The 11,336-nt window shown below is 51.6% G+C and overlaps 1 protein-coding gene across 8 annotated transcripts in view; it reads right to left on the reverse strand.

Moving 5' to 3' along the window:
• Positions 1-10,048, reverse strand: part of LOC138521799 (E3 ubiquitin-protein ligase TRIM39-like) — a 240,732-nt gene extending 230,684 nt beyond the window's left edge. For 3 of the 8 annotated variants that reach the window (XM_069634902.1, XM_069634906.1, XM_069634907.1), the window contains exon 1: positions 9,591-10,046. In XM_069634902.1, coding sequence (XP_069491003.1) covers positions 9,591-10,007 — 417 coding nt within the window. In that variant the 5' untranslated portion in view covers positions 10,008-10,046. Of the gene's footprint in view, positions 1-9,590 lie in introns of all 8 variants that reach the window. The other 5 variants (XR_011283122.1, XM_069634901.1, XM_069634905.1 and 2 more) reach the window with 3 other exon arrangements.
• Positions 10,049-11,336: the final 1,288 nt, after the last annotated feature.

Here is an 11,336-nt window from a genome sequence, read left to right on the forward strand (position 1 = left end):
GTCCTGCAGCTGGTAGTCGATATGGTCTGGCAAAACATTGTAGTACTGCAGAGGTTTCCGGAAGACAGCATGCATCCGTAGGTAACCATGGTCTGCTCATATTCCACTGTTGAAATGTCTGTAGTTTGTGACAGGTTAAGCTGAGAGATAATCTGCAAGGATGACACAGTCTGTTGAAGTTAGGCAAACGGTGTTGGAGGGAACAAGAACTGTCTGTTCTATGACAATTTCTTTTAGACTGACCAAGTTCTCGAGCGAGGCAGGGTTCCCTCCGGCACAAGTGCACCGTCAGTGCGGCACTTCTCCTTTTGCACCCCGGAGCACCTTCCACCTAAGCTCTGACATAGAGCACTTCCTTTGTGCTTTTGTCCTAGCACCCTCACCACCAATGGGCCGGGATTGATTAAGGCCTATTACCTTTTATTTCCTTTAGTGAGCCGGCACGGAGCGCTTCTTTGATCACTGCCAGGTGGCCTGGGTTGTCAGTGGGGGGCATACAGACTTGTTTTATTTGGGCCGATGTGCACGCTTCTTTTACCCAGTGAGCCAGCATGGAGCATTTTAATTCACTACCACATTTGCCCGGGATCATGTGGACTCTGTGGCTTAATCACCGGCTGGCTCTCACAGCTGCTTGCAGGGGGGAAGGGCGGACCACACACTCACCTTCCTGCATCGTTTACACCTGGGCCCACCCGGATGGGAGGCCCGGGGCCGTAAGCTGGGAGGTGGGGGGTTTGTGCTAAGTCCGGTGGGGCAGTGCCTTTTGGCGCTGCCCCACTTAGCATGCACATGGTGGGGTCGGGCTGCTGGGTCCCTTAACAATGGGAACCCAGACAGCGCGTCTCCAAGACAGGAGGGTGAGGTGAGAGGGGCAGGTGACAACCGGCAGTCGCTGCCCCCTGTCACCTTGCCCTCCATACTTCAAAGGCCCCCCTTCCCATCCTGCGGATGCTGAGCGGGGGCCTTTTGAAGTTGCTGCCGGGGGCAAGGTGGCCCTTCTCATGCTTCCTCCCCGTCAGCCATGAACAGCAGCAGGACGGCTGCAGGTCTCCGGGCTGAGTTTCACCAGCACATCGCCAGGCTCTTCTGGACTCGAGCCACTCCAGCATTCCAGAGCACGGCTGGCAGTGCAACTTCACGGCTGATACAAAGAAGAAAGGAGCTGGAGAGGGAAAGCAGTAAATCAAGGCTGCAGGCAAGCTGCGAGTGTACACAAGATCGCAGATTGGCAGGGGGACTTTCCCAGGATTTCCATTCGCAAACTGCAAGACACAAAAATCCGGCGGGAAGAATAATTTTGATTACTTTTAAAAGGAGCAGTGAGACGTGTCTTTCACCAGCCCCTCCAGCCTCCACGAGGACAGCTGACTGCTGCGGCGGCGGGCCAAAAAGAAAGATGCTGCGCAGCATTTTCCAGCTGCTTACAGGCTGCCACTGCCAGATCTAAGATTGGCAGGAGGTGGTTGGACGAGGGGCATCCATAATAAAGCCTCGGGTCTGGCTGCAGCATTCCATACCGAAGACTGGAACGGGGGCACTGAGCAGCAGCTTATGAAGTCTTCAGCCCACCTTGAAATTATCCAGAAGGCGATCTCCGCTCAAGCATCATTAAGAAAATAAACAATTCAAGCGTGTGCGGCTTTCAATGCTATTCAAAGCAAACACTGGCGTTAAAACACGCCTGGCCTCATAATGTGTTTTCAGAGAATCGAGTTGGAAGCAAGACGACACATAGCAACAGATGAAGGGCGAGTTAATGGCTGCCTGGCAATCATGCCATTTGCGAGCAAAACCAGTTGGTACAGTGACACGGCCCGCTTAAAATCAGGGGGCAACTCTGCCAGCAAGCTCACAGGCATTTTCGTGCGACTGGAGCCCACAGCATATGCAGAACCTTGCAGCAGGTAGTTGGGGGCCACTAAAACATGGCTCCTATAAACAGCACTACCCCGGGAAGTTTACATACCGGCATGCCTTGCTTTAGGTTTTTTCTGAATACCTTGCTTCAAGGGGAAAACTGCGGTTCCAGACTACAAGAAGAAGATCAGGACAAGAGCCACAACCGGAAAGAAGGGCCAGGACAGCAACAGCCAGCATCACAATTCTGTGCTAAGAAGCTCCAGCTAAGACTTCAAAGAAGGAAAAGATGGCCGATGCTTTATCCCTGAATGAAACACTACTCCTGGAATAGGATAAAACGGCAGAAGCAGTCCATGGCGTGGACGTGGTGCAGGAAATAGTGGTAGAGTTGCATCCACCAGTTTCAATGATGACAACGCAGACGCACTGGAGTATGAGGACAACGGCTATGATGAGCCAGCAGAAAAGGAGCGGCCGGCAAGGAAGAAGCAGCGTTGTGATGTCCGCAGCATGCCCGCCTCTTCAGACACCCACCCCGGCACCAAAAGAAAAGCACAATCAGGTACTGTGAAAAGCAATGTTAGAACAATTTTTTAAAATGGCACAAGGATGTGGGTGCTGGGAAAATGAAGAGGCTTAGGGATGACTCAAACAGCTCCAGCAGCAAGAGTGACAGCATGGACACAGAGTCTGATTCTAGGGGGGCGAGGATGTCCAGGGCCAACTTAAAGCATGGGTTGGGCCTAGCAATGATGTCGTGTCTCCAAGCCCTCACATGAACAAATATGGGAGACGCACAGCCGGCAAAAGTGTGAATAGAAGCCTGTTGCATGGCACATAGAGTGCAAAATTAAGATTTGGAAGAAGCAATTCATTGATATTTGTTGCCTATTGGAATATGAAGAATTAGGTTTTGTTATTTCCGAGAGGGATAAGAAAGAGAAAGAAAAAGCGAGAGAAAAGAGGCCCACCCTGGAAAAGAATATTCAGAATTGGGAGGCCTCTTTTCAAATCCTGTCAACCATCCTCTTAAAAAAAAAAAATTCCCAGAAGAGGGCACCGCATTGATTGCCTACCACCATAGAATCCTAGAGATCCACAATACCTTTGGGCAGAATTCATGGCTGAACTACGACAGGGAGTTCAGGAAGGAGATGCAGAGATTCCCTGACCCAGGCTGGGAAGAGGAAGACCCCAAACTGTATATTTCCCATGTCTTAAAAGAAAACTCAGCTCAGTGTGCTCTGCTCAATATAATAAGGACCAAGAGCAGCAAAAACAACAGAAGGTATAGAAACAGGCAGCATAACCAGCATAGGTCACAACAAGACAGTGCAAATGCCAACAAAAACAAACTCCCGTTTCGAAGACCGCCCCCAAGGGGGCAAAAAGCGGGGCAGAATAAGGGCAGTTTGGCAACTGCAGCACGGGGGGGCAAAGGGAGCACCCCGGGGACCTGCTGGTATTTCAACAGAGGGTCATGCAACAAGGGCACTGAGTGCAGATACAAGCACCAATGCAGCACATGCAATGGTGACCACAGCAGCGACTGCACAAAAGCCTCTCCCTCCAGGCCCAGCCCAAAAGCCTCAGAGGGTAAAAACATGTACTAGTAATAAAATGGGGGCCTCACCAAAAAAAAAAAAAAAAAAAAATTGACCAACTAATAAGGGCTTCAAAGATGGGTTTCAGATCCCATTCAAGGGCCAGGGATCTCACACTATACCCAAAAACCTAAAATCTGCCTCTTCCCTAGCCAACATAATAAGAGAATAAATTGGTAAAGAGCCAAACCTAGGGAGGATTGAGGGTCCCTTCCAACACCCTCCTTTCATTGAGTTTTTATGCTTCCCCCTGGCCATTGTGCCCAAAAAACAGCAGGGGGAGTTTAGGACGATCCACCATTTATCTCACTCATCCGGAAGCTCTTTCAATGTTGGCATCCTTGCCACTGAGGCTACTGTCTCTTATAGCTGCGTGCAGGATGCGGTTGACCTAGTAAAACTGTCAGGTAGACACGCTCTCATGGCGAAAGCCGACACTAAGTCAGCATTCAGGCTGCCGCCTGTGCACAAGAACACCTACCAGTGGCTGTGTTTCCATTTTGACAACAAATTCTATTTTGATAAACACCCCCCCCCCATGGGCTGCGCCATCGCGTGTGCCTACTTTGAACAGTTCAGTTCTTTCCTACAAAGGGTACTCCAACAGGCCACGCCTAGAGCCAGAATGGTACACTATCTAGATGATTTCTTCTTCACTGGCCCAGCAGGGTCTCCCATATGCAGCTCATCCATTAAGTTATTCAGTGAAACCAGGCAGGCATTAGGGGTTCCACTGGCGCCTGAGAAGACGGTAGGACCCACCACCACCCTGTCATTCTTAGGCATAGAGATTGACTCTTCCAAGAGGGAATGCTGCCTACCCATAGACAAAATAGAGGACTTTCTAAAGACAATAAGGTTGATGACAGGCAGGGACTAGGCGACGCTGCGGGAAAATACAGTCCCTTGCTGGGAAGCTCAATTTTGCTACCAGAATCAGGTTCCAAGGCCGGATCTTTAACAGGAACGTGGAACTAAAAATGAGGGGGGTTTACTAAGCCACACCACCACATCAGATTGGGCAAAGAAATAACACTAGAAATGGCCATATGGGAATCATTTCTTAACAATTTTAATGGCCAGGTGATATGGCGCAAAACCATGAATGGAGCAGACAAAAGGTCCTTGTTCACAGATGCGGCTGGCAGCAAAGGATTTGGGGTATGTTTTGCTAACAAGTGGTGCGCCGAGCACTGGCCTCCCTGCTGGCAGAGGAGGGGCTGGTCCAGGAACATCGCACTGCTAGAGATATTCCCCATAATGGATGGCACTCTATTTATGGGGGGACTTGTTGGCCAGCACAGAACTGGTCACACAGTCAGACAACATGGCGGTTGTACACATTTTAAACAAGGGTGCTGCCTCCTGCCCTCTGGTGCTAAAAGTGTTGAGAGAAATGACAAAAAGTCACCCTGGAAAATAACATGGTAATAATTGGGCGGCACATTGCAGGCAAAGATAATAAGGCCGCTGACGCTCTGTCCCGTTTTCAGTTCTCCACTTGCAAGGCACTAAACCCACAGACAGAAGCCAGGAGGACAGCAGTTCCAGAAGAGGTTTGGGCCACCATGGACACATCCAAGGCAGCCCCCGCCAGCCAGCCGGTCACAGCTCTCCCATCTGGCAGCAGTTTCATATTACACTAGATTAGCGGTGGCACCCGACCCCACCCACGGCGCACTAACCAGATATGCTCTCAACGGTTGGTCCAAAAAGGAAGGGGTCAAAACAGACACCAGGCGCCCCCTCAATTTTGCTAAATTAAAAAGTTCTGCTAGACACCCTCCCTGAAGTATGCAACAATGCCTACGAGACCTCACTATTTAGAGCTGCCTTCACACTCAACTACTCTGGGGCGTTCAGGATCAGCGAGATAGCCTCCAAAAACACAGGATCAGAGGTAGGGCTGTGAAACTGTGTAGGTCCAAAACTGACCAATTAGGAAAAGGGAGGATCATCAACCTGTACTGCATTGAGGAAACAGAATATTGCCCCATCTGCATCACCAGGGCCTTCACGAACAAGCACCCCAGCCGGGGGGGGGCAATTATTCACACACAAAATTGGGTCTGCCCTCAGTAGATTCCAGGTGAGGTCTGTCCTCAGGAAGACTATAATAGCTATAGGATGGAATCCTACTGAGTTTGGATCCCACGCCTTCAGGATAGGAGCAGCCACTTAAGCCTGGATGGGGGGGTTGCAAGAGAAAGCCATAAAAGGGATTGGGGGTTTGAAATCGGGGGCTTACAAAAGATACATCAGGAAAGACTTGATCTAATAGTATCTTCCCCCCCCCGCCCCCCTGATTATCTCCTCATCATCCACCCATCTCGTGGGCAATGACTTGCCTCAGCTGGGCAGGACGTTTTCCTGGCTTAAATCGGCACCTCCCTCTGATCCCTGGCACGCATGCTAAGACTTCGAACAGAAGTGATGATGTCAGAAATCATCCCTCGCCAACAGTGGCATGGGGCAGAGTGCAGCAAAGCCATGGAGATTTCTAGGCGCAAACTGAACAAAGCCGTGGCCAATTTCTGCCTTTTATCAGGCCTCAAATTTATTAAACATGGGATCTCGGTACACAACCAGGCCATGTTCTGCAATGACAGGGTTCACCTGTCCATTGAAGGTATGGACATTTCACCAGGAATATTTTCTGGACCCTGGCAGCCAGAGGCTGTACTTAATTCATAATCTCTTATTTTGGGGGGACCTGGGAGACGCCGGTCAGCATCCCCTCAGGGTGGCGGCAGGGATCAGCCTCGAGCGGGCCCCTAGTTGGGATTAGGGCCCCCCGCTCACCTGTTCCCTCTGTCCCCAAAATATAGTATTGTTATCCTTATGTGATGTTATGGCTGGTTTTTCTTTTGCACCATGGCTGGTACTAAAATAAAGCTTGTGGCCAAAGTTTTTTCCACCTCACATCCTGGTCGTCAGTCTCCTCATTCCTGCAACTGTCTCTGTATTGCCTGTCTTGTCACACTTGTCATCCATCCGTGTCACCCGCATGCCACTCCCTAGCATAAAAACTCCTTCCTTAGCCCCAACCCATAGCTGCTTGTTACTTCACTGCCGGGAGGCGAAATAGGGCTTCCCTCTTCACAGCTCTGGGCTGGAGCAGCGCCACACCAACCGTCCTCTCCCCAGGCGGGAGACTTCCTTTGTCCATTTTAAAGCGGCGCCGACGAGTGCCACCACAGGCCTCACTGGGGTCGGGCCGCTCCTGATTAGATTGGCATATGGAGTGTGCTGCAGGCACTGTGTCATGTGGGGGTGTTGGGACAGGCTCTCTCGCTCCCTTCTTCTTCGGCGGGCTTCTGCCTTCCCGCTGGGACTGGCAGGGGGGCGTGTACACCACGCTATCTCAATCTCCGGCAGGAGATGTGTTTCCTCCTCTTGACGGTGGATGCCGCAGGGGCCTTGAGGCCCGCATAAGGGCTGCAGGCCGACCCTCCCCTGGCCATACGAGCACCCTCTTCACAGAAGGATGCAGCCAGGGAGGGTCCGCCAGCAGGGTCCTGGTCTCCCCTTTGTTCCTGCAGCTGCGGCTGCTTCTTGTTCTCCTCCCTTCGCGGGCAGGGAAGCGGGTCCTCCGGGGGATGGGCACTCCCCTCCCTTGGTCTTTTGCAGCAGATGCTGCTTACCCGAGCGTGGAAAACCGCGCAGACACCACTGCCTCTGGATATCGGGGGTGGGGCGGCGCTCGCTTGTTTCGCTCCCCCCTATCATATAATGATTACTGCCTGGTCTTCCTCCCCACCTCCTAGGCGAGTGGATGCCGCTTCTCCTTTCAAACGCAGCGCCTCTCCCTCAGTGGGGGACAGCTCCTTCCCTCCTCGCACAAAAAGAAGAGAAAAAGAAAACTTGCAAACTAGCGGGGACAGGGAGTTACTCAGGGTTCCGTCCTCATTGCCATAGCAGGGGCATCCCATTGCCGTGCCTCCCCCTCCTACCACCCCCTGTCCCTGGCCGGCCTGCCCCTGCCCGGCCACCCCACCCCACATCTGTACCCCGCAGTGATGCATTTACTGGAACAACAACATAACACAATTTTAAAGTTGGAAATCTTAATGCCACAGCAGCTTTATTTGCATAAAGTCAAGGAGTTATCTTACAGGCGATCCGTGAATTAACCACACCACAGGTTCTTCTACGCTGTGTGAGGCTTCCTAGGTATTTCTCCCTCCTCCCCCCCACCGTCTGAGTCGGGTGGACGCTTCCGGTTGAGCCCGGCCCTTGCTGCCAGCTTCTCTCTACCCATGGCCATTCGATTTGCTGCTTGTGTTGCCAGGGTCCCTCCCCCCTCCGTCAAGTTCCGTAATCCCTAGTCCTTCTGCTCCATTTCTCCGGCTCGCTCCTCCCCTCTCCCGGTTCCCTTCTCTTGCTTTCGGCCACCCCCATTTTTTCCCGCCTACAGTTCCCTGGGATCCCTTCTCCCCCAAAGTCCCGCCCCCACTGACCTCGATGTGTCGTTCTCCCATTTTCCCCAAGTACCCCTGTCTGTTTGCCCCCCACCCTTGCGCTTGCCCCCCCTTCACCTCCTTGGACCTTGTGCACCCCCTGGTTCCCTCTTGTCACCGCAAGGAGCCCATTTTTTGACCCCCCCACTACCTCCTCTGTGTATCCTTCCTTCCGTTATCCCTTCCCCCCACCTGATCTTTGGCAACTGTACCTGTGCCACAATACCTTCATCTAGGTGTCCCCCCCAACTTCCCTTGTAGATATTTGTTTTCACTTTGTTTTCCAATTTTTCTTTTTCCACCCCCTCGCCCCTCGCATTTTGGCTGGAACACTCCAAAGTAAATCTCCTCTTGAAGCAGGCTACCGCGAGAGAGTGAGAGAGCGATGCTTGTTTGCATGGGCTTTTATAGGCCCTCCCGCTCACTTGGTTCCCTGCCCCCAGTCCTTCTTCCTGTGTTGTCCCTCCCATTTTCCGGGGCAAGCCCTTCCCTCCTTAGGCCCGCCCCCACCTTCGGAGGAGGCTGGCTGGGCAACCCCCACTAAGGGGCGGCGCCCGCCATTCCTCCTGCGTTGGCGCGTTCGCCCGACATTGTTGTGTAGGGGGCCTGCTATGGACATCCAGCAGGCCCCAGGGTCTTGGGGGGCATCAGCACCTTAGAGGCCCAGTGCCTCTGGGGGTTGGGGCCTGCTATGGACATCCAGCAGGTCCCAGGGTGCAATGGGGCATCAGCACCTTCTGGGGTAAGGCGAGCCACACCCATGACCATGCGGAACTCTGCCACTGCACTGGCACGAGGGTCCCACAGCATCATGGCCTGCAGGCCTGTGCTCACACAGGTGTGGGCCTGCAGGCCTCAATGAGAGACAGACCAGTCATTCCTCTTTGGGAGTCTGCTGCCGTTCTGCTGCACGCGCCTGCAGGGGCTCCTTTTATTAGCTTGGGCCATCACACAGTAATTGCCCATGTTAAAAGGGCAATACACAGGGCAGGGACACATTCCCTTAAAGGCAACACACTTGGGAGTGTCACACACCACACAGTGTGCACCCTTATGTCACAGACCGTCTAACACGCACTGTTGATTTTTTAAACTTTTCGATTCCTGACCTTTTACATACTCTACGTGCTCCTGGACACCCTTATGAGGGTGCAGGGAGGGTGCCTTTTGCCACCAGTCAATTCACTCACACAGTGTGTGCTCTCGGCCCTTCTTTATTGGACATACTGTGTGGGCTCTATGCTCCAGGGAGACTTGGCACACATATAGGTGTGTGATTCTTTTCACTGTACAGCTGCACGTGCTGGACCTCCCCCTTTAGAGGTCCACTGTGGCGACCTACATACAGCACACATACTGTGTAATCCTGGACACTAGTGTCTGTAATGTGAAGCATTATGCACGCCCTCCGTTCGCCCCAGAGCTATGATGTGCATAGGACAGACTTCTCAGCAGCCTCAGAAATGAAGATCATTGTGTGAGAATCCCTCCATGTCCCAGACCTACAGCACACATCCTTGTACGCCTGGGCAGCTGCTGGAATGTGCCGATAATCCACCCGCGTCCCTGGTCTACAGCACACATTTATATTGTACTCCTGGGCAGCCTCTGCTGTAAGGAGTACTGTGTGAGAACACACCCATGTCCCTATTAGCACACATACCTTGTACTCCTGGGCAGCCTCTGGAATGGGGAGCACTGTGTGAGCTCGGTGACCCTTGGATTCCCGGCAGACAAGGCAGATGGGTCTCTGGTCATCCTCGCAGAACAGTTTCAGTTTCTCTTCATGTTCTGCGCACAGATTCTCCTCCTGAGGGGTCGCATTAGGAAGGTGAAGCTGTTTTAACATTTCCACTATGTTCCCCAGCTGCCTGTTGGGCCGGAGGGTTTTGTTCTGGAAAGTTTCTCTGCACTGAGGGAAGGGGAAGTTGGTCTCCAGTCCCTCCCAGCACTTGGTGATACAGGGCAGGCAGAAGGCATGTCCACACTCCACAGACACCGGGTCTGTGAAGTATTCCAGGCATATGGAGCAGGTGGCCTCCTCCTTCAGGCCCTGGAGCTGGGCGGCTGCGGCGGCCATGTTCCTGCTCAGCAGTTTAAAAACAAGTGAAGTTCAGTTTCGTTTCTCATCAGAGCGCATGAAGTGGGCGTGTCAGTCTCTTCTCCTTCCTTATACACCCTGGAGGAGCGTGAGGCCTTTGCTGGCTGTGGGGCATGCCTATCAAGCTGGATGGGCGTGTCCTCAGTAGAGCAGGGACTGGTGTGGACTTGGAACAAAACATGGCCTTAAGAGCCCCCTGCCCTCCCCGTTACAACGAGTAGGCAAGACCAATCCCTGCAAAAGGGGGATGATTCAAGGGGTTCCCCTTCTAGAAAGCTTTTAAAATGCAGTTTCAACCAAGTTTTAAGCTAGCTTTTCCACGTTGGTATTTCCACTAATGCATTATTTTGTGGGTGTCTTTTAAAGAGCCATGAGTAGTACTACCGCTCCAGAGCACTGTGCAGAGGGATGCACTTAAAACTGCATACCACATTTACCTAATTTTTTGCTGCTTTATTTTGTGCCACTTTATTGTGTAAATGATGGGTGACTACAAATTGTGGGTCTGCCACAGTTTTTGCTGATTCCACTTCTGAATCTGCCACAAAAGATATTCTTGTAGAAACCTAGAAACCAGTCACCAAGTAATGTTAAAGGATATTTGTACCGCGCACTATTGTTAGGCAGAAACCTGTGCAGTTCCCTCTGGGACCACTGCAAAAGATTTAAGACTACAGGTGTTGGCAGTAAACCCAATCGGTAGCAGTCTGTACCACCCAGATTTACCTGGTAGCTGTGGCTGAGCAGTCAGACTTCTCTCAAGAAGAGTTAGGCAGTATACAGAGTATTCACAATAGGTCAAAAGAACACAGTAGAACAAGCAAACACTGACCAGAGCTTGGTGTAAAAGAGATATAATTATTTATTTAAAAACACATCTAGTAAACACACTGGCACTAATATCAAGCAGTTCAAAAACACGGTCACTAAAAGATAAACACTCCCTTAAACGGTTATTAGACAAGTCTTAAGTCAAGCAACACTTATTTTCAGATAGCGGTGAGCGCTTAACGAAGATGGCACTCTAATAACTTGGTTCACAAGGGAGAGAAAGGCAGAGCAAAGATAGAAACAGATCCCAACACTTTCGGAAGAACACAGTAGGAGAAGAAGGCAGGTTAAAACCGCAAAGTCAAAGTTTAAGAAGCCGGACCCACTTTAAGAGGCTCCGAGCGAAATGTGTCCAAGGTCACACGGTTAAAAAGTGCACAAAAGTCTCACAAAAGGTTCAGAAAGAGTTGGACCAAAAGAAAGGGCCCAGTTAAAAGGTCGAGGCGGCCAGCCCAGTCCATAAGGTTAAGGGGTTAT

Source organism: Ambystoma mexicanum, chromosome 13, assembly GCF_040938575.1.
Source record: "Ambystoma mexicanum isolate Mex_15411 chromosome 13, UKY_AmexF1_1, whole genome shotgun sequence".
Lineage (NCBI taxonomy): Eukaryota > Metazoa > Chordata > Amphibia > Caudata > Ambystomatidae > Ambystoma > Ambystoma mexicanum.